The sequence below is a fragment of the Bombina bombina genome, chromosome 9 (genome assembly GCF_027579735.1).
Source record: "Bombina bombina isolate aBomBom1 chromosome 9, aBomBom1.pri, whole genome shotgun sequence".
In the NCBI taxonomy this organism is placed as follows: Eukaryota; Metazoa; Chordata; class Amphibia; order Anura; family Bombinatoridae; genus Bombina; species Bombina bombina.
Window position 1 is genome coordinate 77,995,911 of NC_069507.1, and position 27,519 is coordinate 78,023,429.

General features: G+C 35.9%; 1 protein-coding gene across 1 annotated transcript in view; it reads right to left on the reverse strand.

Annotated features, from left to right (window-relative positions):
- PCDH15 (protocadherin related 15) overlaps window positions 1–27,519 on the reverse strand; it is a 1,588,775-nt gene that overhangs the window by 759,261 nt on the left and 801,995 nt on the right. The window contains exons 17-18 of the mRNA XM_053692906.1: window positions 19,055–19,360; window positions 12,750–12,974 (exon numbers count right to left, since the gene is read on the reverse strand). Coding sequence (XP_053548881.1) covers window positions 12,750–12,974; window positions 19,055–19,360 — 531 coding nt within the window. The remainder of the gene's footprint in view (window positions 1–12,749; window positions 12,975–19,054; window positions 19,361–27,519) is intronic.

Here is a 27,519-nt window from a genome sequence, read left to right on the forward strand (position 1 = left end):
GATCCAGAGTCAACCACCCCCATTTCATTACATTTCAAACGATATCACAACTCAGACAGTTCATTGCTTACATTCCAAGCTATTCAATTAATCCCTAGACACCCAAGAGGTGAAATAGAGGCACTATTCTCAGCAAAAGAGAAGTTTATTGGATTTTTCAGCTGGGCACCAGAGTGCCGACAGGGTTAAATTTTGATTGGGATGTAAGACTTTTTGTAGATCAATGAGTTCTTAGTACCTATTGACTTTTAATTTTTATTTACTTATATTATTTTTATAATATCCTCGATTCACTAAATCCAGTTTTTTGCTTTAATTTATTCACTTTATTATTATTTTCATTATCCCACTAATTAATGGGACACTGCTCTATTTAATAAATATATACATTTTCTGCAAAATCAGATGCTTATACGCCAGTATAAGTTATTACACTTTTAAATTTATTAGACTTATTTTGTAGATAGGAGTAGTGCTTTGTTTTGCTGTATATCTATTTAAGTATTAGACATTTTGGACAATACACTTGTAAATGTTTGTTGCATTGTTACCACAGTGATCTCCTTTTCCCACATTTCTATTTTCCCCCTTTTTTATTGGCTACTCACTAATTAGGTTTTTTCAAAGTGCTAAAGATTGCACCACAGGTGTGTATAAAAGGCAATGAATTGTGGGTAACAGGCATGGTCACTGAGGATTGCTATGTAACAACATAAGGAAACGCGTCTGACCATTATTTCTTTTCCCTAACTGCTGCCTGTCATATGCTGTCTTACTTTTAGCGTGTTGGACTGTTTGGCCATCAGGCATATTTGGCTTTGTCTAGCCCTGTGATCAACATCTAACAGAATTAAAGGTATATATCAAGGCATATCAAATTGTTGAGTCTCATTGCTGCCGGGTGCGCTGGACTTTTGTTGTTACAGTGTTACTTTGGTGGGCGTGGATGGAGCGCTCCTTTTTCCTTCGCACCGGAGCAGATGAGTGAACGTACATACGTCATCAGGATGTCTAGCAAGAAAGTGGGTGTGTATACTACGTGAAGAGCGTCACGTGATCGGATTCGACACGCTGCTGTGTCTGAGCGCTTCCCTGGTTGCGAGTGTTTGAGTCTTCAGACTCGCCAGAAACACAAGTTATGAAGCCGGCGGTTATGAAACACAAGTTATAAAACTCTGAGCAGGTGGACAGGAATCGCCAGAAATCAACCTGATTGAGTACGATCAGGTTGATTGACAGCTCCCTGCTGGCGGCCCATTGGCCTCGAGTTAGCAGGGGGCAGCGTTGCACCAGCAGCTCTTGTGAGCTGTTGATGCAATGTTAAATGCGGAGAGCGTATTGCTCTCCACATTCAGCGAGGTCTTGTGGACCTGATCCGCACTGTCAGATCAGGTCCGCAAGACCTTTAATAAATAGGCCCCTATTGTTATGTATTCTCATTTCTCAAAAAATGTCAGAGAAAAACCTGATAAACCATAAGGTAATGAAATGAGAAAAAACAAAAATTGTAATATTCGGTATTCTGTTTCTTCTAAAAAAATGGAGATGGTATCCTCAAGAAACATTTCAGGATTGGTTCCACTAAAAAAAACCAAATCATTCTGCATTTTATTTTATTGGAATGATAATGAATATGAAAGGATCATCATAGTGCAAAAGATTTGATAGTTTAATGTTAGACTACAATTGCTGCATGTCTGTGTCTTGCCATCATTTTCCTGTGAGATCTAAAGAATTCCCAGAAAAATTGTGTCCATCTGATGATATAGTCACCACATGTGTAGGCTGAGAAACTGCCTGTGTATTCAATTTATAATACCATTTTATTAATAGTTTGTATGAGAGGCCTCAGAAATTACTTGTGTGTAATACAAGCTTTGAAATTCGAATACAGCTTTTTTAAGATGCTACAAATACTTTGTTTTGGAGAAGCTGAAAAACATAAAGAACATTTAAAGCAACAAAATAGTCAGCTGAAAATCTTTAAAGAATTAAAGGGAAAGTCTACTTGAAAATTTGTTTAAAAACATAGATAATCCCTTTATTACCCATTCCCTAGTTTTGCATAACCAACACAGTTATATTAATACACCTTTTACCTCTGTGATTACCTTGTAGATAAGCCTCTACAAACAGCTCCCTTATTTCAGTTCTTTTGACAGACTTGCATTTTAGCCAATCAGTGCTGACTCCTAAGTAACTCCACGTGCATAAGCAAAATGCTATCTATATGACACAAATTAACTAATACCCTCTAGTGGTGAAAAACTGTCAAAATGCATTCAGATAAGAGGCAGCCTTCAAGGTCTTAGAAATTAGCATATGAACCTCCTAGATTTAGCTTTCAACAAAGAATACCAAAGGAACAAAGCAAAATTGGTGATAAAAGTAAATTGGAAAGTTGTTTAAAATTACATGCCCTGTCTGAATGATGAAAGTTTATTTTGGACTAGACTATCCCTTTAAATACTCATAATTTATTGTACAGTAATGTATTTATTATTTATAGTATGCACTGTTGTGGTACTCTCCATAATTGCATACTTATACGTATCATGGAAAACCATGCTTATGGGTCAATCTGCACATTTGTAAAGTCTCTTCTAAATTAGTTCTCAAGCAAGTATGTCCTGTATTAAACTGTTGTTGTTGTTGTTTTCCTTCTCTTTTTTTTTTAATCAACACATTTTACACAATTAATGCTGACAGGTTTATATGATCTATGCTAAATATGCCCATCTGTATGTGTAACTGTGCTAAACATTTCAAAAACATGCCCTCTTCTAGATTTATTCTAAAAACGTTCCATTAATTTGGCTTCTAAAGTTTTTTTCCCCCTCTAAAACTGTATCTAAAGTGTTTCCAGAATGGAAAAGCAATTACAAATGAGAACGCCATGGGAACTATAAGTCTTCTAATCCTTGACACAACATGAAACTTTTCCTTGTAACAATTGTAATGATCTAATATAATGATAAAAACAGAATGTACTAAAACCAACACAAAAAAAGCCCTGCTTCTTTCTTTCTTCTTTCATACTGAATAATTTGCAACAGCTGGAAGAATATATCTTGAGACATTTAAGCATTAGGAATTCTATAAATAGAGTGATGTCCAAATTACATTTTTGCAAATTTATAAATTATAATTACAATCTCTGCAGCTGCTAATGTTTTTTTCTGCATTTAATTTCGTTGGTTATAAGCTTATTACAATGAATATATGCACATTCTTTGTATATTTTAAAGATTCCGAAATGCTAAATGAGTTGATTTATTATGTAATAATAATTTAACTGTTTTTTCTAAGTAGTGCCATTTAAAAATCAGAACCTTTTAATATGAATGAAAAAGTAATGTAGCATTTAAAAAATCATAGATGTATTTAGTAAGTGTAAAAGTGTTGTGCATAATCACTATAATGATCAATTTTGATTGTGATTTTTTCTTTTTCTTCTATAGATAGACAGATAGATAGATATGGCATGCTTCTAAGTCATCCTTTATTAAAGTCAGGACTGTCCAAGAACAAAATTGAAGCTTATATACTCATTGGCTGACACAAGAATCAATCAACTGACAAGGACATTTTTGAATTGTTATTGAATAGTGTAAATTTTAAGACTTTCCCCTCCCCTGCAGATCGGCCTCTACCATCTTCAGAGTAACAGTTTTAACCTTATGAACAAATCAACAACAAAAACATTTTTGCATACATTTGTTCATTTTTTTGGCTTGCGAATGAGACAACTTTATTGTACTTCTGCCTAAGGCAAAAAATAGCAAAGATTTAGGTACATTTCCAATTTATTTCTATTCAGTCTTTGATTGGCTGATGGCTGTCACATGATATAAGGGTGGGTAAATAGTAGGATATTTTGAAATTTGTCAGAAAAAAGTCTACTGATCATTTGAATTTCAGAGTAAGTGTTATTGGATTGCATTTGTTTTATGTATTTCTAGCTTGAGCAATTCTACTGTACTCAATGGTCCAAAAGGAATGCACATGTCTGATAGCCATGTAAAAAAAAACACTCTGGAAAGCAATAATTATATATATATAATTATATATATTATTTTCCTCCTAAATATGTTTAGGATAGTGATTATTAACCAGTGTTGGTGTGATCTTTAAAAACATGTATTGTTTATTTAACTTTTTAATAAATGTTCCTGGGTGGAAAAAAAATACTTTTTAATTTTCAGGTTTTGTCACTCTAAACCAATAGAATTATAAGAGTTGTTCCTATCCTGTGGGCCCTGAATATACCTAAGTATGCTACATGCATTCTTGGTGAGTTTCAGTTAGAATTTAAAATGCTGTTAATCAAATTTATATTGATTTTGTTATTTATTATGTTTTTATATATGTTCCTAAGATTAATAAATCTACTACATAGAGGCTTGTAACTCTAGACCAATAGAGTTATGTGAGGTTTTTAATGGACAACAGATACCTGTGAATGATACATGTATTCCATGCTAGTTTTAATTTAAGTTTAAATATATTTTACTCAACTTTCTTAAGAAAATGTTATTTATTATTTTGTTATGAATGTTCATGAGTTGAATAACTCTACTCTTTCGTCTCAGAATTATGGAGACTTGTCGCTTTCCCCCAATATTTTCAGAAGAATTGTTCTCATACTTCAGTAAACATTGAACACCTTTGTATGCTACATTCAGTGTTTTAAGAAGGTTTTACCCAGTTTTCTCTTTAAAATTTTTATTTTAAAGAAACATAATTGCTACCCATTCAGCCCCCTTATGGGGCTGTGTTTTTTTGTAAGCATTAATAACTAGAGCTTTTATTTTCATCTATTAATACAATTCTGTTTTACAGTAAAGTCTCCTTGGTTTGTTTAAAAACTTCAGCAGATATTTTAATTTCTCAAGGAAAGCATAAAAAAATCTAAAATTATGCAGTGTGATTAAATAGCCTAATTGCTGTTTTCCATATTACATATGTATTAAGTAATATGGAATATATTATCGTTCTCATAGTAAATATGCATTAATATATATTCTTTCTTCATTATTCTACAACTTAAATATGGGCCGAACGGTTGATGCACTTTCTGTATTTAACCCCTTTGCTTTCAGGAATTTCAGATAAAAACTTGCCCAAAGTACTTTGAGAATTTTTAGCATTTTTGCTATCACTCCTTTTAAACAGAAATAGAGACTTAGGGGTCAATTTATTATTGTGTGGACGAACATGATACGATTAACGTATCATGTCCGCCGCACATTGATAAATGCCGAGAGCATACTCTGTCTGCATTTATCATTACACCAGCAGTTCTTGTGAACTGCTGGTGCAATCCCGCCCCCTGCAGATTCACGGCCAATCAGACACTAGCAGGGGGTGTCAATCCACCCGATCGTATTTGATCGGGCTAATTGCTGTCCGCCACCTCAGAGATAGTGGATGAGTTAAGAAGCAGCGGTCTTAGGCGGAACTGAAGCGGAGTGGGTCGGACCCCTTAGGCTCCGTATGGACGTTATGAAGCAGCGAACTAAAGACCGCTGCTCATAACCTGTCCATCTGCTCTGAGGTGGCGGACAGAAATCAACCCGATCGGATATATGATTGACACCCCCTGCTAGCGGCTGATCTGCAGGCAGCGGTATTGCACCAGCATATCACAAGAACTGCTGGTGTAATGATAAATGCAGACAGCATATGCTGTCTGCATTTATTGATGTGCAGAGGACATGATACGCTACCTTGTATCATGTCCGCTCGCACATTAGTAAATTGACCCCTTAATGTTTTTTTTTTATTTACCTATGAAAACTATACCCAAGGTATTGATCTTTGCCCATTTTGGTATATTTGATGCCACAATTTGGCCATTAAATACGATCATATATATAAATTGCTAACTTTTTTGCAAACTTTGGGTTTCTCTCTAAAATTATTTACACACAACTACTGAAGTCATAAGACAGGTTGTAAAACCTTATTTGTTATCTCTTCAGAAACAGCAGACATGCATGGCTTTGCCATTGGTTTTTGTTAATTAGAAGGTTGCTAATTGCAGCTGCGCACCTTACTTCTGAATTTCCCGAAACTTAAGCAGTTAATAATTTAGCTTGTAAGGTTAATTTTGCTGAAATATAGAGATGACCCTCCCAGCTGACACCACCTGACCCCTGATCACTACCTGATTCCTTCCAAATAGCTCTCTTCCCTTACCTCCCCCCCCCCCCCTACTGGTAACCACCATCGTAGGTACTGGCAGACAGTCATATTACAAGTCTAAAGATATTTTTTTATTACTCAATCAAGCGATAGTCTAGTAATAAACAAGTGAGGGGAGGTATAGGAGCACCACCAAAATAGTAGCTTAAAGGGACACTTACACCTAGATTTAGAGTTTTGCGGCCGAAGGGGTGCGTTAGCTACGCGTCTTTTTTTTCTAGCGCTGCTTCTAAACAACGCTGGTATTGAGAGTTCTCTGAAAAGCTGAGTTAGGCTCCAAAAAGGGAGTATTGAGCCGAATTTACCGCCACTTCAACCCTCAATACCAGCGTTGCTTACGGTAGCGGTTAGCTGGAAAAACATGCTCGTGCACGATTCCCCCATAGGAAACAATGGGGCAGTTTGGGCTGGAAAAAAACTAACACCTGCAAAAAAGCAGCGTTCAGCTCCTAACGCAGCCCCATTGTTTCCTATGGGGAAACAGTTTCTAAGTCTGCACCTAACACCCTAACATGAACCCGAGTCTAAACACCCGTAACCTTACACTTATTAACCCCTAATCTGCCGCCCCCGCTATCGCTGACACCTGCATTACACAATTAACCCCTTATCAGCTGCTCCATACACCGCCGCAACCTACATTATACCTATGTAATCTGCTGTCCCTAACATCGCTGACACCTATATTATATTTATTAACCCCTAATCTGCCCCCCCCCCAACGTCGCTGCTACCTTACCTACACTTATTAACCTCTAATCTGCCGACCGGACCTCACCGCTACTCTAATAAATGTATTAACCCCTAAACTGCCGCACTCCCACCTCACAAACACTATAATAAATATTATTAACCCCTAATCTGCCCTCCCTAACACCGCCGCCACCTAACTTCAAGTATTAACCCCTAATCTGCCGACCGGACCTCGCCGCTAATCTAATAAATGTATTAACCCCTAAAGCTAAGTCTAACCCTAACCCTAACACCCCCCTAAATTAAATATAATTTTAATCTAACTAAATAAATTAAATCTTATTAACTAAAGTATTCCTATTTAAAGCTAAATACTTACCTGTAAAATAAACCCTAATATAGCTACAATATAATCGGATCGGAACAGCCAATAGAATGCGAGCTCAATCTGATTGGCTGATTGGATCAGCCAATCCGATTGAACTTGAATCTGATTGGCTGATTCAATCAGCCAATCAGATTTTTCCTACCTTAATTCCGATTGGCTGATAGAATCCTATCAGCCAATCGGAATTCGAGGGACGCCATCTTGGATGACGTCATTTAAAGGAACTTTCATTCGGCAAGTAGGAGTCGGGGAAGAAGGATGGATCCGTGTCTGCTGGAAGAAGATGGCTCCGCTCCGGATGGATGAAGATAGAAAATGCCGCTTGGATGAAGATGTCTGCTGGTCCGGATGTCCTCTTCTACCCGGATAGGATGAAGACTTCTGCCGCTCCGGATGTCCTCTTTTGGTCCATCGGTGCTCGGCTGGGTGAACACGACTCAAGGTAGGGAGATCTTCAGGGGGGTAGTGTTAGGTTTATTTAAGGGGGGTTTGGGTTAGAGTAGGGGTATGCGGGTGGTGGGTTTTAATGTTGGGGGGTGGTATTGTGTTTTTTTTTTACAGGCAAAAGAGCTGATTACTTTGGGGCATGCCTGGCAAAAAGCCCTTTTAAGGGATGGTAATAGAGCTGTTAACTTTTTTAATTTAGATTAGGGTAGGGATTTTTTTTATTTTGGGGAACTTTGTTATTTTATTAGGGTGCTTAGAGTAGGTGTAATTAGCTTAAATTTCTTGTAATCTTTTTTTATTTTTTGTAATTTAGTGTTTGTTTGTTTTTGTAATTTAGTTTAGTTTATTTAATTGTAGGTAATTGTAGGTAATTTATTTAATTAATTTATTGCTAGTGTAGTGTTAGGTTTAATTGTAACTTAGGTTAGGATTTATTTTACAGGTAATTTTGTAATTATTTTAACTAGGTAGCTATTAAATAGTTAATAACTATTTAATAGCTATTGTACCTATTTAAAATAAATACAAAGTTGCCTGTAAAATAAATATAAATCCTAAAATAGCTACAATATAATTATTCGTTATATTGTAGCTATATTAGGGTTTATTTTACAGGTAAGTATTTAGCTTTAAATAGGAATACTTTAGTTAATAAGATTTAATTTATTTAGTTAGATTAAAATTATATTTAACTTAGGGGGGTGTTAGGGTTAGACTTAGCTTTAGGGGTTAATACATTTATTATAGTATCGGCGAGGTCCGTTCGGCAGATTAGGGGTTAATACTTGAAGTTAGGTGGCGCCGATGTTAGGGAGGGCCGATTAGGGGTTTATACTATTTATTATAAGGTTAGCGAGGCAGGAGTGCGGCGGTTTAGGGGTTAATACATTTATTAGAGTAGCGGCAAGGTCCGGTCGGCAGATTAGGGGTTAATAAGTGTAGGTAGGTAGCGGCGACGTTGGGGGGGCAGATTAGGGGTTAATAAATATTATGTAGGTGTCGGAGATGTTAGGGGCAGCAGATTAGTGGTTCATAGGGATAATGTAGGTGGCGGCAGTGTGCGGTCGGCAGATTAGGGGTTAAAAATATTTATTATAGTGGCGGCGATGTGGGGGGACCTCGGTTTAGGGGTACATAGGTAGTTTATGGGTGTTAGTGTACTTTAGAGCGCAGTAGTTAAGAGCTTTATAAACCAGCGTTAGCCCAGAAAGCTCTTAACTACTGACTTTTTTTTGCGGCTGGAGTCTTGTCGGTAGAGGGTCTACTGCTCACTTCAGCCAAGACTCTAAATACCGGCGTTAGGAAGATCCCATTGAAAAGATAGGATACGCAATTGGTGTAAGGGGATCTGTGGTATGGAAAAGTCACGGCTTGAAAGTGAGCGTTAGACCCTTTCCTGACTGACTCTAAATACCAGCGGGCGGCCAAAAGCAGCGTTAGGACCCCTTAACGCTGCTTTTGACGGCTACCACAGAACTCTAAATCTAGGCATTTGTAAATTAGAAAGTTGCTTAAAATTGCATTTTCTATCTGAATCACAAAAGAAAAAATTTGGGTTCAGTTTCCCTTTAAGTGTGCTTTAGAGAGGATACTCAGGAAAATATAACCATTACTAGGGTATGTTCAATATGGCTGAATGCAAATAAGTGCAAATCTTCAGTAGATCAAAGTGGAGATGAATGCAAAAACGGTTACTGTATACATATGGGTATGAAGGCAAAGTGTCAACACGCTATAATATATATAAGAAACATTATATATATTATAGCGTGTTGACACGATGGCCCCTATTTATGAAAGTCTGGAGAACCTGATCCGACAGTGCGGATCAGGTCCGCCAGACCTTGCTGAATACGGCGAGCAATACGCTCGCTGTATTCAGCATTGCACCAGCAGCTCACAAGAGCTGCTGGTGCAACGCCGCCCCCTGCAGACTCGCGGCCAATGGGCCACCAGCAGGGGGGTGTCAATCAACCCGATCGTACTCGATCAGGTTGATTTCCGGCGATTTCTGTCCGCCTGCTCAGAGCAGACGGACAGGTTATGGAGCAGCGGTCTTTGTGACCGCTGCTTCATAACTGCTGTTTCTGGTGAGCCTGCAGGCTCACCAGAAACACCGGGCATCAAGCTCCATTCAGAGCTTGATAGATAGGCCCCTTTGCCTTCATACCCATATGTATACAGTAACTCTTTATGCGTTCATCTCCTCTTTGTCCTGAAGATTTGCACTTATTTCCATTCAGCCATATTGAACATACCCTAGTACTGGCTATATTTGCCTGAGTATCCTCTCTATAGCACACTTAAGCCCCTATTTTGGTGGTGCTCCTATACCTCCCCTCACTTGTTCTATATTAATACAATCCTGTTAGGTGATCGTTATTCTACAGTGAGCTTGTGTGCCCTCTCATTTGGCGCTGACTACTACCTATTTTTCTTCTGGATAGTCTAGTAATGCTCTAACCTCTACATTTTGGATAGTGCACGTGCGATAAACCCCTCACATAATAAACATCTATGGGCTGTACACTAGGAGAGGTTAGGAAGGACCTACATGAAGTCCATAGCACTTAATGAATGTGCATGCCCATAAAATTCAAGAATAAGTGAATGTCATAAAAGTAAATTGGGACACATTTAAATTCTATACACTGTAAATTAAATTTTTATTTGGGCATCTATATCCCTTTAAATTATTACAAAATAATTTTGTGTTATTAATAATAATAATAATAATAATAATAATAATAATAATAATCATCTCTTTGCTACCCAAAGGGGGGTAGCAATGCATTTAATTTGCATTTGTTGCAGACTTGTTTGGAATTGAAAGGGTTAACCCCTAAATTTAATCTCTAATCGAACTCTTAAAATTAACAAATAACAACAATAATTAACCCTTTTATTTACTTTGGTTTATAATGTTTAATATTACTGACATTATTTTGAAAATAATACATTTGACAGTGTTTTTACAGAAGAATACCAGTTGGGGGTGCCAAAGATTTTGTACTTGTCTGTGCACATATATGCTCTGCAACCAATAATTTTACCACATTATGCCATAAGATATAGAGACAATGGGGCTGATTTATCAAGTGTCTTGCGGACATGATCCGCTGTAGCGTACACTGTAGCATACGCTGTCGGCATTTAACATTGCACAAGCAGTAGGTGAACTGCTTGTACAATGCTGCCCCCTGCAGATTTGTGGCCATTCGGCCGCTAGCAGGGGGTGTCAATCAACCCGATCTTATGAGATTGGGCAGATTGATGTCCGCCGCCTCAGAGTCGAGTTAAGGAGCAGCGGTCTTAAGACCGCTGCTTCTTAACTCCTGTTTCAGGCGAGCCTGAAGGCTCGTGCGGAAACAGGAGTATACGGCCCCATAAATTGTAAATTGAAAGAGCCATAACATTTTTTTTAAATTTAATATACAATTTTAAAAGAAGGGAGAAAAAGCTTAAGCGCACCCTTTTAATTAAGTATGCTCGCAAGTTAGCATGGTCATGATATTGCTTATCACGACCCGCACTGAATTTAGCTTGTCACTTTTAATCTATCCCAGAATTAGGTGGCATCCTTTAGACGTCAGATGCCTAACTTTAAAAACCTTTTTCAAATATTTATTTTGTATGCAGAGATAAATTTACCAAGGTAAAAAAATGCCTTTAAAACAATTTCTGAGGGGTAGCGTAATACTGACGATGCAGCTTATATAATCATGCCAGACCAGAAAGCTTAAAAAAAGGAGCCCTAAATTTGAGTAAGACTCCATACAAGCTATATGCCTTACAACAAATAGATGGTCTACCCATTCTTGCCATCATTTAAAGAATGCCATGTTATCTCCTGTAAATATTAGGGGCTGTGACCTCTCATTATAAAGAAGAGAATCACCCTTTTCAAATGAGGGGTCTCCTTGGCCTCTTATTAAATAAGCATGGAAGATAGTGGCCTGTAACAGCCCCCTACCCTTCCATTAAAATAATTTAGTTTCTAATGGGACAGGAGATCTCCATGTTTAACAGCAATCAACTACATCCTAGGGGGACAAGTGACAGTTCCCATTAGGCAAAAGAGAACTTTAACCGTTTCAGCAGTCCTTGTACTTGTGGACATTTTCTTCTCCCCTGTGATATCATTACCCAAGTGACACAAGATTATAGCGGCCTCCTTTCCTTCCTGGTTTATGAGGGATCTGAAGGATGACACTCTCAGAAGGGGGGCCCTCTAGGAGAACAACATGAGGTTGTATTCTGCATTTTTGGCAAAATAGAGACCACCACCATGTAGACTTTTGTTTCCCAAATGTTCAGCATTCATTTTTACAAGAAAGTTAAATTTTCCCTCTATCAAATATCACATAGGTTAGGCCTAGAATACAAGTGGAGCACTATTGATAGTGCAGGACCCACACTCAGAATAGAGCACAATCTGGTATTACAAGTCCATGATAAAACTGATTTACCAGAGAATATTTGTCTCAGAATATTTGTCTCAGCCGACATCTCTTTAGCGCACCCTATACTTGTAATGGCCCATCGTACTGAACAAACCAGACTTATTATGTTTTTTACATAATATTCTACTTAAAGAAGGGTTATGAAACCCACATTTTTCTTTCATGATTTAAAAAGAGCATTTTTTTAAATGTACTCCTATTATCAATTGTTCTTTATTCTCTTGGTATCTTTATTTAAAAATGTAGCCACCAATCAGCAAGCGCTACCCAGGGTAATGAACCAAAAATTGGCTGGCTCCTAAGCGTTACAGTCCTGCTTTTTCAAATAAAGATACCAAGAGAATGAAGAAGAATTGATAATAGGAGTAAATTAGAAAATTGATTAAAATTGCCTGCTCTATCTGAATCATGAAAGAAAAAAAAAATGGGTTTCATATCCCTTTAGGACATGAAAACACAGGTAAAAAAAACAGTGATTTAAAAATCCATAGAATATAAAAGATCTTGCAATTACACATAAAACAATGTTAAAAACAAAATGTGTGGCTTACCTTGATTCTTACTGTTACAGTAGCCAGTCCAGGTGGCATACTGCCCGCCAAATCAAAAGCTTCAACAACAAAGGTGTACATTGCCTCTTTGCCTAGAAACGACTCAAAATCCAGGGGTTTTAAAAGCGATAGCTCTCCCGTTGACTGGTTCATTGCAAAAAGCTGTATAACTTCCTGTGATCTTATGCGATACGTAATATTTGCACCAAGATCCGCGTCCTCCGCCTGAAACACAATAAACCGATCAATATTGAACTCAAAGCAGACAAAACTGTTGAATAAAGCAGATGAAATGGCAAGAGGAATTGAACCAAAGAAAATATATGTATTGTGTTTTAGATTGTACTCTAAAACAGAATTGAATGCTTACAGTCATCGTGCTTTGCTGTTACGGTTCATTTTAATGCATTGATCAGTAGAAAGAAAAAAAAATAAACAGTTCAGCAAATATTTAGCTGAAAATCCAGTCACATTCACGGTAAATATGCTTTCTGCAATATTTCAACTTGATTAGAATTGATTTTAAACAGTTGTATTTACTTGATCATGCCATAGAATTCTCATAAAACAAGAAGTAACTTTTAAACGCACATATATCAACTTGCATTAAGACTTGCGTTTAACTCTGTGTTAAATTATTTTATTGCTAGAATGGCAGGTTGTTTTTTTTTCGGTTGTGGTGGTTTGTTAAAGGGACACTGAACCCAAATTTTTTTCTTTCGTGATTCAGATAGAGCATGCAATTTTAAACAACTTTCTAATTCACTCCTATTATCAATTTTTTTTTCGTTCTCTTGCTTTCTTTATTTGAAAAAGAAGGCATCTAAGCTATGTTTTGGGTTCAGAACCATGGAAAGCACTTTACCCACCAATCAGCAAGAACAACACAGTGTGTTCACCAAAAATGGGCCGGCATCTAAACTTACATTCTTGCATTTCAAATAAAGAAAGAGAATGAAAAGAATTTGATAATGGGAGTAAATTAGAAAGTTGCTTAAAATTGCATGCTCGATCTGAATCACGATAGAAAAAAATTGGGTTCAGTGTCCCTTTAAAGATTTATGTGTTTTTTTTGTTTTTTTTTTAAATTGCTAGTGCTTTATTCAACTAATCTCACTTCAAGCTATACAATAAATAGTATTAACTCTGGCTTAACTCTGACTAAATTAACTCCAACTGAAGATCTAATGGTCCCTGGTTTGGTAAAGGTCTCCATTAATGTAATACCCAGGAGGAATAAACTATAGTAAGTCTGTATAAATGTATACATATTTTTAGCTTAAAATTACCATACAAATATGTATTCATCTGGTACAGCATCAAGCAATTTTGCTTAGCAGAAGGTAACTGCCTGCCTCTTATTATGATTATTATCATCATTTATTTGTATAAAGCTGCAAACTTCCGTAGCGCTGGGTACAGAAATAGAGGTATTCAATAATAAGATGTAAAAACATAACATACTAAACAAAATGTGCAGGAGGAGGCTCTGCTCCGAAGATTTTACAGTCTACAGGTTGAGGGTGCTGAGACATAAGGTTTGAGGTAGTTTGTCACATGGATTCTCACAAGAGCTGCTGGTGCAATGCTGAATACGGAGAGCGTATTGCTCTCCACATTCAGCGATGATTGTCGGACCTGATCCACACTGTTGGATCAGGTCCGACAGACATTTGATAAATCGGGTTCAAAGTCAGCTGCTCTAACACAGGTTTAAATTGACACTTTTTTCTTTCAGGATTCAGATAGGGCATCCAATTTTAAACAACTGTCCTATTTACTTTTATTATTAAACTTGCTTCATTTTCTTGGTATCCTTTGATGAAGAAGCAGCAATGCACTACTGGGAGCTAGCTGAACACATTGGTAAGCAACCAATCAGCAGCTCCGGAGTCTACCTAGGTATCTTCTTCAACAAAGTATATCAAGAGAACAAAACAAATTAGATAATAGCAGTAAATTGGAAAAGTTTAAAATCACATGCTCTATCTAAATCATGAAAGAAAGAAATTGGTCTTTATTTTTTTTTGTTCTGCAGCGTATCAAAATTGATAATAGAAGCAAATTGTAAAGTATAAAATTGTATGCTCTATCTGAAACAGGAAAGACACATTATGGGTTTTACGTCCCTTTAATGTTGAAATAATAAAATGTTTTCTAGATATATTCTAAAAACTGTATTTGGTATAGTTTGTTACACTAACTGTTAGAGACAAATTGTTTATTAGAAATGAATTAACAAAATTTAAGGGATATTAAACCCAATTTTTTTTTCATTCATGATTCAGATAGAGCATGACATTTTAAGTAAGTTTCTTATTTATTTCTATTATAAATTTTTCTTCATTTTCTTGGTATCTTTATTTGAAAAAGCAATAATTTAAAGGGACAGTCTACCATAGAATTGTTATTGTTTTAAAAGATAGATAATCCCTTTATTACCCATTCCCCAGTTTTGCATAACCAACACAGTTATATTAATATACTTTTTACCTCTGTGATATCCTTGTATCTAGGAACCTTGTTCCAGCCCCCTGATCACATGACTGTGACTGTTTATTTTCTATTGTCTTAAATTTAGCATTGTTTTGTGCTAGATCTTAAATAACTCCCTGTGCCTGAACACAGTGTTATCTATATGGCCCACGTGTACTTTCTGTCTCTTTGTGTTGAAAAGAGATTTAAAAAGCATGTGATAAGAGGCAGCCCTCAAAGGCTTAGAAATTAGCATGTGAGACTACCTATGTTTAGTTTAAACTAAGAATACCAAGAGAAAAAAGCAAATTTGATGATAAAAGTAAATTGGAAAGTTGATTAAAATTAAAAGTCCTATCTGAATAATTAAAGTTTAATTTATACTAGACTGTCCCTTTAAGCTCATTTTTGGTTCAGAACCCTGGTTAGCACTTGCTGATTGGTGGCTACACCAATCAGCAAGCGCTACCCAGGTTCTGAACCAAAAATGGGCTGGCTCCTAAGCTTAAAGTCCTGCTTTTCAAATAAAGATAACCAAGAGAATGAAGAAAAAAATCATAATAGGAGTAAATTATAAAGTTGCTTAAAATTGCATGCTCTATCTGAATCATTAAAGAAAAAATTGGGGTTAATATCCCTTTAATGGGTGGCTATATTATACATGATAAAAATGGTACTCTTTTAATAAAATTTACAAATTGTTGCATCTATTGTCAAAGATTAAAAAAAAAAAAAAAACAGATACATTTAAATTGAGAGCTAATTTTTCAGAGATGACTTTGAGTAAAGCTAAGGGTAATATAGGAGTAGCTACTGCAAACACATAGACTATGGCAATTATTCACGACAATGCAGAACATACAACTTGGGGAAATTCACTTCACCTTCATTACCATTGTAAAACATGCATAACAAATGCGTCCCGAACCTCTAATTAATAACTGTAATAACATTAGCAAGAAGGTTAATATGATAATATGGGAACTGGATACCTTAGGGAGACACATGAGAAACAAATAAAACTAAAGATTTAAAGCTTTATTTGGATGAGTAATTATTAAACTTGAAAATAACCGCCAGCTTGTGTTTTGCTATATTTAATATTCTCTAATATTTTGATTGGAGACTATGGGGAAGATTTATCATTGTCTGTCCGACATGATACGCTGTAGCGTATCATGTCCGACAGATATCGCTGAATGCCGACAGCATCCGCGTCGGCATTTAGCGTTCTGGTGAACTGCTTGTGTAATGCTGGGTGTCAATCAACCTGATCCTATAAAATCGGGCGGATTGCAGACCGCAGCCTCAGAGGTAGCGGACCAGTTATGGAGCAGCAATCTTAAGACCGCTGCTTCATAACTGCTGCTGAAGGCTTGCGTGGAAACAGGGTCATCAGGGGCCATTCAGCCCTTGATAAATCGGCCCCTTAGATAATTAAATGGTTCTGATGTATCATTGCGTAATTTCAATTGTGCATTGGAAAAAAATACATATTTCATATAAATATAATAAGTATTAAAAGGGGCATAACACTTCCATGTTTGCTAGTATTCGTTAACCCAACGGGTTCTTACAATTATATTTCTTAGCTTGTATCAATGAATAACTGAAAGTCTTTACAATGTATCATGACAAAGGCAATGCTTCTAATACCTTTAAAAGGCGAGTCAAGAGCAACCAATCACATTCTTCATTGGCAGAAAGCTGGCCATGTTTCACCAAAGTGTCTCTTGGTGTTCAAAGTACTAGTAAACTGTGAGTTAGATCTGTTTTAATTTAAAATTTGATACAGAATAAATATGGGTCTGGCACAACTTTATAAATGGGATTTATTCCAGGTCATTAAAATAACAATGTAATTTTGGCAATCCACTCACCAACCCAAAGGTGGTCCCCTAAATCCAAGGGAGAGTATATATTTGAAAACAAGTGATTTAGAACCAATATGATCAGCGTTGCCATTTTATTTTTGTTTCTGTGTCATGCTCTTAGCATATTGCAGCTCTCTAACTCTTCGTAGCTATACATAGTTTTGTTTTGTAGGCTGTCACAATCATTTAAAATATAACAGTGGTCTTTTATCTGCCATAGCATAGAATCTCTATAATGCAACAATTCAACATTAAGATACTTCTCTATATATTTATTCACATTTAACTGCTACTAGATGCTGTTTAGTTTTATATACTCTTTTCCACTTACCTCCCCAGAGGACCAAGAGAGACCGTAAATACCATTATAGCTCCTCCCCTGTGTTATATATCCTTATCTAGGTTACAGAGTGGCCCTGTATAGTCTGGGAGGTATATCTATCCCATTTGACATAGCTTTCAAATATATTAGTATTTTTCAAGGTCTAAGAGTGACCGTATTTATCACTTGTCTTCTATATATGATATTTGTTTAATTGGGCACAAGTTTTTATAGATCCTCCTCCTACTATGTAGATTCATAAGATCAATTATCTGATTTAGTTTAGCAGACCTTTATGACTATTCTTATGACTATAAGTGCTTTAGAGACCATAGTTTGTATACACTAAGCTCATCTATAGTTTATTACTACAAGCGGTGCTTACCCGCTGATAAAAACACACGTTTATAATTTACTGTTACAGTTACAAAAATAAGTTCTAATGTTATTAGACCCTCTAGGGTCACAAATATGACTACTATGTTTTACTGGTTTTACCTACATCAAAGGGTCTATAAGAGGCCAGCTAACTAGTCATTTATGTAAACATTTAAAATTGTAAAAAAGGTTTCAGTAGTACATATCTCTTTTTCAATAATTTTGTTTATGGCTTAAATCATTGTATCTGGTTCAACTGATATTTTGCTCAAATAATGTTTTGTCATGTACGCCACGTATATGTTTTTCCTTGCATAACCTCAATAAAAGAATATTTAAAAGAAAATAACAATGTTAAGTAAATTGCCCAGGTTTTTACGGGCTCTTCAAAATCACAATTGTTTCAGTCCATCAATACAGCCAATTTTTTGTTAATTTTTTTCTATTTTGTTTTAACATTGCAGTGTAAAAATGCACCTGATAATCAGAACTGAGACCACCCACCATTGGTATTCCAAACTAAAACACTTTTTGCACTAATTGATTTATGCCCTGTAGACTGCACTTTTTTTATCAATTAGAATCAATGAAGACTTGTTAGCTATGCTTGTTGTTGCATTTGTTCTGTATTTGGTTATTCTTCTAATTTGCAAGGGTGCATTTAGTGCTTACTGAGCCCCCTGGGCAAAGGCTATGGCGGTGTCCCCCATTACTCCAGAAGCTGATCCGGCAACGACATAGGAAGATAAGCTGCTTCTGTGTGACCCTTCCACAATAGTTATTCCAAGCCAGAGGGTGTGCACTTCCAATACAATTATGTTGGCAAGTTTTCTGTACAGCAACACTGTGGCAGCCATCTTGGAAACGTTGCCACCATATTTGTAAAGGGAAATCCAAACAATTTCCTTACACTGTGAACTCCATTTTTCAGGGAGGCACACAGAGGGGACAGACAGGTATCAAGTGAAGCCTGGGACCCAAAAGACCATCCCCTGTAGCAACACCAGTAGGGCCAGAGATGCCACCTAGAGGTGGGCCTGTTATCAACTGAGACCTCTGAGACAACTGAAGTTATGCCTCTGCTCGTTGTTTTGCTCATTATTCTTCATAGAATATAGTAGAAACATTATTATTTTTTGAGGGGGGGGGGTATTAGATGGAAGCAGATTTCTGGCATTTTCCAGTTACACAAATGTTCTTGATCGATTCTATATAGGGTTAACATTCAGGCAGCTTAAATGTATACAATAACTCACCTTTACTTGCAAAAAGACTGTACTAGGCATCATATTCTCTGGAACAGATACAGCATATGAAGCATTTAAAAACACTGGGCTATTATCGTCAATGTCAGTAACTTTAATACTCAATGTTATTGAAGAACGTCGAGGGTCAACTGCTCCATCTGTGGCATCAACAGTGAGTTCATAAATGTCTCTTGTTTCTCTGTCCAGTTTTACAGATGTATAAATACTGCCATTGGATGTGATTCGGAAAATATTATTCAGGTTTGCTAAGCTGTAATAGACCTGTCCATTTATCCCAGCGTCTGGATCTGTAGCCTAAATGAAAAAAAAGAAAATAATTTAGTTTAATAAAATCATAATAAAAATAACCAGCATCAAAAGCTTTTGAAAATGTTGGATTATTAAATGCTTTAACTGTTAAAACTGTGTTGGTAATTCCAGCATGATATCTTTTTAATTCCTTTTATAGATTACTTTTCAGAAAAGTCAGATTACTCCATGCCACATATTCATGCGACATAAGAAACTAAAACTGTGATAATATGAACGATTGTTTTCCCTGGTAATAATAATTATATAATAACCTTTGTATGGTTTTTATTTCAGTCTCTTATTACAATTTTAATAGTATTGTAGAAAAAAATTGGAAAGCACACTGGAATTGATTATATTACATCCAAATATGAATATAAAATTATACACAGTTGTATTTATATATTTTGGTATATACTGTATTTATGAATTTTCTCTAAAAAATAGAATTAAAAAAATAAAAAATAAAGAAAAATATTTCTCCTTTAAAAAGTCACAGAATTCACTTTTTGTCCTTAAAACCTTTTAATTTATTGTAAAAGTATGTCATTTTTTTTTTATAAAAATGGTATCAATTAGTGAACAAAATTCAAAAGGTTAAATAAAACATCGATATGAACTGTCTCAGCTAATAAAAGTAAAATACTTCAAATAAATAATTTATACAAATAACAAAAATGTAAAATAAATCAGGAAAAGTACTATTCAGCAAAGACCAACATTTTTTTGCATTAAAAATCTGCTCCTTATTTGGATTAAAATAAAGACAGCATTTTTTTGTACTAAGAAATATTGCACATCCCTTCTTTGTATAGACTGTATGGGGCCGATTTATCAAGCTCCGTAACTTGTCCGCCTGCTCTTCTGTCCTGCTCTGAGGCCGCGGACAGAAATCAATCCGATTGAATACGATCGGGTTGATTGACACCCCCTGCTAGTGGCCGATTGGCCGCAAACCTGCAGGGGGAGGCATTGCACCAGCAGTTCACAAGAACTGCTGGTGCAATGATAAATGCCGACAGCGTATGCTGTCGGCATTTATCGATGTGCGGCGGACATGATACGCTACATCGTATCATGTCCGCTCGCACATTAATAACAATACCTCTATATGTTCAGGTGTTATCCATATATGTTATTATAGCGTATTCATAAGTGTACATAATAATTTTTCTGCCAATTTACAAAATGTATTCATGTAATTATATTAAATAAAAAATGCTGACATGGATAAATATATAATGACATTGACAAACATTATGCAGTCTGCTGCAGCAACTGCAATGACAGCTAGGAATTGTGAGCTGCTGGTGCAATGCTGAATATGGAGAGCGTATTGCTCTCCGTATTCAGCGAGGTCTGGCGGACCTGATCCGCAATGTCGGATCAGGTCCGCCAGACTTTAATAAATAGAGGCCTATAAGTGGCATGCGCAAACGATAAGGGGTTTATTGTGGCTGTTTAGGCCCATTGGGTTTTTCATTCGTATTAAAAGCTGAAAGTATACATGATCGCCTGAGCGCAACTAAAGTTAAAGTGCGTCAGGGGTAAGCGCAACCTCAGAGCTCTGGTTAACTGTTTTGCAAAACAAAAAAGTTGCACAAAACAACAAAAATACATTACAAAGTACACTTACACTCATAATAACATTATCTGATAAAAAAGATTTTAAAAAAATATTGCACAAAAAAGTTATAAAGGCTCAAATATATGAGGTCTCAGATGTTAGAAGAAAAAAAGCAGACAAAGGGCTTTAACATTGAGATACACACACATACATGTCTAAATATGTATATGTATGAGTGTATATATATATATATATATATATATGTGTGTGTGTATACATATGTATTTATGTATTTATATGCGTATCTATGTATTTACAGACATATATACACATATAAACACAAATACATATGTATACATATATAGACATAGATGGAGCACTTTGCAGTTAAAGTTCTAATTTAATCCTATTATCATTTTTTTGGTGAACAACCTGGGTTGTCCTTGTTGATTGGTAGATAAATTCATCCACCAATAAAAAAGTGATGTCCAGAGTACTGAAACAAAAAAAGCTTAGATGCCTTCTTTTTTTAAATAAAGGTAGCAAGAGAATGAAGAAAAAATTATAATAGGAGTAAATTAGAAGGTTGCTTAAAATTGCAGGTTTTATCTGAATCATAATAGAAAAAATTGGGTTCAGTATCCTTGCACATAGCAGAATATGTTCTGCACATAGCAGAATATGTTTTATGTATTTCTAAATAGATATTATATATATATATATATATATATATATATCTGTACCCATATATAATCATGTGTCTATATATATATATATATATATATATATATATATATATATATATATATATATATATATATATATATATATATATATATATAGGTATATACAAAGTAGTAGATCCGCACTCGCTTGACTTTCAAAATTGTGCAATTTATTGTGACGTTTTGGCGATCAAACCGCCCCCTTCATCAAACAGGGTCTGATGAAGGGGATGGTTTGATCCCGAAACGTCACAATATATTGCACAATTTTTAAAGTCCAGCGAGTGTGCAGACCTACTGCTTTGTATATGATTTTTTGTTCCTGACACCCTGGCTGCTACCTTGGAAGTGTGAGTGCTAATCCTCCTGCAAATGTATATATCTGTATAAATATATATTTGTGAAAAAAACATCATATATATATATATATATATATATATATACAGTATATATTTATGAATAAATAGAACATATTCTGTTGTGCAGAACATTGGAATGTAAAATATTCATATTGGGTTAGCGCACTTGAGAATATGGGTTCCGGTTTGCGCGCAAGTAGAGTTTTATAGTTTTTTCAACTTTTTTCGCTCCATTGACTTCTATGCGGGAATACGTTATTGGGTGCGTTATTCTATGTCCAGCTTTTTACTTGCGTTGGGTTAATGCACAATCGAAAACATTTTACTTTCAACTCATAATACTAGTACAACCCAGCGCGTGCAAAAAGCTTACTTCCAGCACTCAACTTGTAATCCGGCCCATAATTGGGATGGGTATATCACCTAGTCCACTATTCCAGGACCAATACAAAATTAGGCTTTTACCTACCTTTAATAATGAGAGACCAGCAAACTCTTATGTCTAGTAACTTATTTTACTTAGTAATAAACTACAGAAACCCTTTTTCAGACCTGTTTTTTTTTTTTTTTTTTTTTTTTTAAATCCTACCATTACTATAAACATCACAACAATTTGGAAGTGGAAGATTTTATTTCAACATTAGAATAAAGAGACAATAAGCAAGCCATCAATATATATATATATTTAACTAACAATATTCTTATTAAGAAGTGATGTGTAACAATGCAATACACATGACTGTACAATTATATTTAACATCCAATTCTAAATAGAGGATAACCAACTAACTAGAACTATCTATACCTTATTAAAGGGCTGTGGAATGCCAGAGTGTCTATAATATCTCTTTTTAAATAAAATGTGAAAAATAAGATTAAAAAATAGCTGTTTAGGGGTACTATACCTCACAGAAGTGGATGGTCAAGTGATAAAACTTAGCACCATCATTGCTGTATTTTCATATTCTGTGTTCTCCATATGTAGTTTAAAACAGCCAATCAAAACTATATGTGTAATGTATAAACTATTATTAGACATATGTGTGTGGTCAAAACATGTAACTCACATATTAGTGAGATAACTTGGCACAGGTTGGGTTGAAACATGAAGCAGTATCAAAATATCCTGCCCCTAGTGGAACCTGATGTGTAAATAAAGCTCTAAGTGGAGTAATAGGGGTAAATTTAACAAGAGGCAAGTGGACGTGATTCGTTGTAGCGAATCATGTCCGCTTGTGTCATATTCCATTACTGTTGCTTTAAGTTAACTCCTCCCATTACCTCCCTATTTAAACCAAGCCATTCAGTCTATTCATGGCTTGATTATTTGCTTGTTGCCTAAGGGGATTATTCCTCTGTACTCCTTATAATTTAGCCTAAACTGTTGCTACAAGAAGCCGTGGTTCATTTTTCAGTTCTTATTCTGACACTGTCTGTATTTATTTACTTATCCGTTTCTATGGATCATCAGTCAACCAAGTTACTAGAAGTCCCAGCTACTCCATAGCTGATCATACCACAATCTCCATTTGCATCTCAGCTGTTCCTCAGCGTGGTAACGCTCCTCCTCCCTTCATCACCCATTCTCAGCTCTAATCACCCAGAACACACAGAGCTCTTTCTGGCTAGACGCCAAACCCTTCAACTGTGTCCTGTGAGTCACGTTCTCCAGATACTCTTTGTCCGGTACCGGTAAGCTAACAGGCTGATCTGCCTCTGTGGAAATCTTTCTAACTATAAAATCTCAATAATTTTTTGCCTGCAAGCTATCTGGTTAGCATATGTTAAAGTGAATGTCAATTTTGATGCTAAAGTGCCCAGTTTTTAAAAATTCAATTAAAAACAGTGGCACTTTAATTCATCAAAATTTACATTTCACTCCTGTTGAGAAAAAAAAAACTTACCTTTTAATCTTCACAGCAGCTCCAGCTTCCTCCGGTTGCTGCAAGCCATTTTTGATGACAGAAATTATGTATAGGTCATCCTCCAATCACGGCTTCCCCCCCGGGGGAATCAGTGTCTGATTCAACGCAGTGATTGGAGGAAGCCAGATTCCTCATTTTAGAGCCAGGAAGAGGCTTTGCAACTGGCGGAGGAAGCTGGAGCTGCTGTGAAGATTAAAAGGTAAGGTTTTTTTTTCCTCAACAGGAGTGAAATGTAAATGTTGATGAATTAAAGTGCCCCTGTTTTTAATTGAATTTTTAAAAACCGAGCACTTTAGCATCAAAATTGACATTCACTTTAATGTCTTGTCAACAATCCTATTTTTGCTACTATGTTGCAACATATTCTGTAACCATATTTCCAGCTGGCATTTATATACATTGTGCAGTCTAATATATTTCTTGGAGAGATTTCCTGTTGCCATCCACCCAATTTTCCAGTTAGAAATTATGTTAGAATTACTTTAACATTGCTTTAGATTTGTAGCAGCCATGTTACAAATTTAAAGCTACAAAATTGCTAAGTTACATACAGCCTATGAGCCCAGCTGTTTGTAGTTCACCTTCATAAGAGCCGACTACAACAGTGCAACTCTCAGCAGGACCCTCTCTCCCCATTTGATCCCTGTAATCGTTTTTATTTACCACCTATGTTCATAGCGCTGTGGAACCTGTTGGCGCTCTACAAATACCTGATAATAATAATAATACAGTTCTAATTTGTCATATCAGTGCTGTTAACCACTCAGCTACACATCTTACTATATCTAAGGCAAGTTAGCTAGATCAGAACTAGTTAGTCATTGTAGCTTGACCTTGCTAAATGCCGACAGCATACGCTGTCATCATTTATCATTGCACAAGCATTTCTAGTGAAATGCTTGTGCAATTCTGGCCCCTGCTCACTGGCGGCCGCTAGCAGTGGGTGTCAATTATCCCAATCGGATCAGGATGATTTCATTCCGCCTAAAAGGTGGCAGAGAAGTTAAAGAGCAGCGGTCTGCGACTGCTTCTTAACTTCCGTTTCAGGCAAACCTGAAACGATGGGCAAAGAATGCAGCATCCATTGCTTAATAAATCTACCCCATTTACTGCAAATTTGTTTCTTCTTTAGTGTTTAATTATGTATTTTTTCTTTTTTTTTTTAAAGTTGTATCTCTTGTTTTAAATATAGGCTGATAAACATAAGCCTTCCTTATTCCTTTAAAGGGACATTAAACTGCTGGGCACAACTACCCTAGAATGGTTACTACTCCCCATGTTATTGAATTTTATCTTGTTCCTGCAGCTCTTTTCAAATCAGTTCTCCTTGTTTAATAGCTTAAAGGTGCCAGGTGCAGGTAAAGTCTAGAAGTATAAAATAGGCTTCACCGGGGCTAGGCTTCATAGTAGCAGACAATCTACTTTAGCTCTGTCTGTGGTATCTGAGGGGACTCTAAGGAGGAATAGCCAGGGAATCACTAAACTGTTCTAAATTTGCAAAACCTTATACATTAAAATGTATCTGTGTCCCTTTATCCCCTTCCTGCTGCTAGGACGTTCCCTGCCATCCTAGCTGGGCTAGGCGCTAGGGCGGCATGGAATGTCCTAGTCGTTTGGCTGTCCTGAAGTCATAGCGGCTTTGTAAATGGGATTGTGGGCTGGAGGGCATGTATCATAGGCACTCCCCCCAACCCAATCTCATCATTGAAATCACGTGATCGTGTGAACTTTGTTCCAATGTTAATGAATAAGTCTGGCCTGGAAAGGGTTAAATGGATTATAATATACAATGCCCATTTATGCTTGGAAAAAAACTTTGCAATAAACTCATTATTTATTTTGCCCAATATACCCATAATTTAAATCTGAAAAAACGTTGGTTTTCTAGTAATGAGATTTGGAAGTGCTTACTGTAGATATAAGAAGCCTAACCTTGCCACATATCTGTCTCCTAATTGGCCTCAGCAGAGATTATCAGATAAGGACTTGCAAATTCAAAATGGGTTAAGTTGTCTTTTTCTAGAATTCTTTGAATATGTAAAACTCTTTATTGTGCTAAAAAAATCCAAGTCCTAAAAATTTAAAAAATAAAAAATGATTAAACAATGTAAAGATAAAGAAGGTAATCACATCTAGACTACTCATCTATTTTAAAAAAGCAAATAAAATGCACTTAGCGAGAACCATCCATTGATGTCTATTTTCTCACTGTTTCAGACAAGATAATTCATCTATCCTTTTTTTTCATATATGTTATTAACACCTTAGCAGTAATTCCTAACAACATAATTTTATCACACTCTAAATGTATCATATTATTTTACTCTTGTCTACAAATCCTAACTCGTTGATGGCTTCCTGGAGCAATGCCAATAAATAGTAATATAGTAAAACAACTGCTTAACAAGATCACCTGTCCAGAAAAAAAAAGCATTTATGGCTCAATTGAGTCCTTAATTGACAAGTTTCATCAGGCTGTAATATGGAATACAAATTTTAAATCCATTAAATGTCATGCAGACCTCAGCATATTACTTATTTTGACACTGTGGTTGGGAATTACTGGTACAGACATTGTTTATATTGCCAATAAATTTTGTAATCTATGTAGTTGCAGTTTCAGTATAATGTTTCATAGCGGCCTCATGTTGTTGACAATACCAAATTGTCCTTGGCATATAGTAAAGATACAAAAATTATTTTCCACCATAATTTTGAGATGGTTTACAAAGATGTTGTGGCCCATGCAAAACATTGTACACAAAACACACTATGGGCCAAATTACAAGTGAAGCTCTAATTTAATGTGCGCCTAAAGAGACAAAATTGCTAGTTTATGGGTGCACATTAAATAACCAGCCATTACAAGTGGCTGGTTAATGCTACGATGAACGCGCAGTCGCACTTTGAGCTAGAATTCATTAACCATAGATCAGATTTCATATTTCTGGATAATGAAAAAAATGTCCACCAATTTCCCCCAAAATAAAGTGTACAGTTCATGTATTAATAAAAAAATATGAGCATTTTTTTTAACTAAAAATAACTGCAGTAAGCAGTTATAAGGGGTTAAAGCGAGGGGATGTGGGGTGTTAGAAATAAACAGTACTGAAAAGTGCCTTTACATTGCGGTCTATGGGGACTATGTTTTAAACTGTAAATACATATGTATATGTTTATATACATTTATATTTATGTGTTAATATGTGTAAATAGACATATAAACACATACATATATATACTGTATTTTAAATTTGCTGCCCAACACTGTGCGACTTACTCCCTGCACTGCACTAGGTTATTTACAGTGTCTGCCGGCATCAGAACAAAGCTTCCATTGGAGCCTAGGGATGTGCGCTCTCATTAGCGCAAACTTCCAGGCAATGCAAACGCAAAGTAGCTTTCACATTGTGCTCAACTTGTAATAACCGGTCACATTTTCCTGAGTGGAACGCAAATATCAAAGTTCCGAAAGCACAATTTTGCACTCCACTTGTAATCTAGGTATATATATATATATATATATATATATATATATATATATATATATATATATATATACAAAACACAGAATTGGACTGCACTC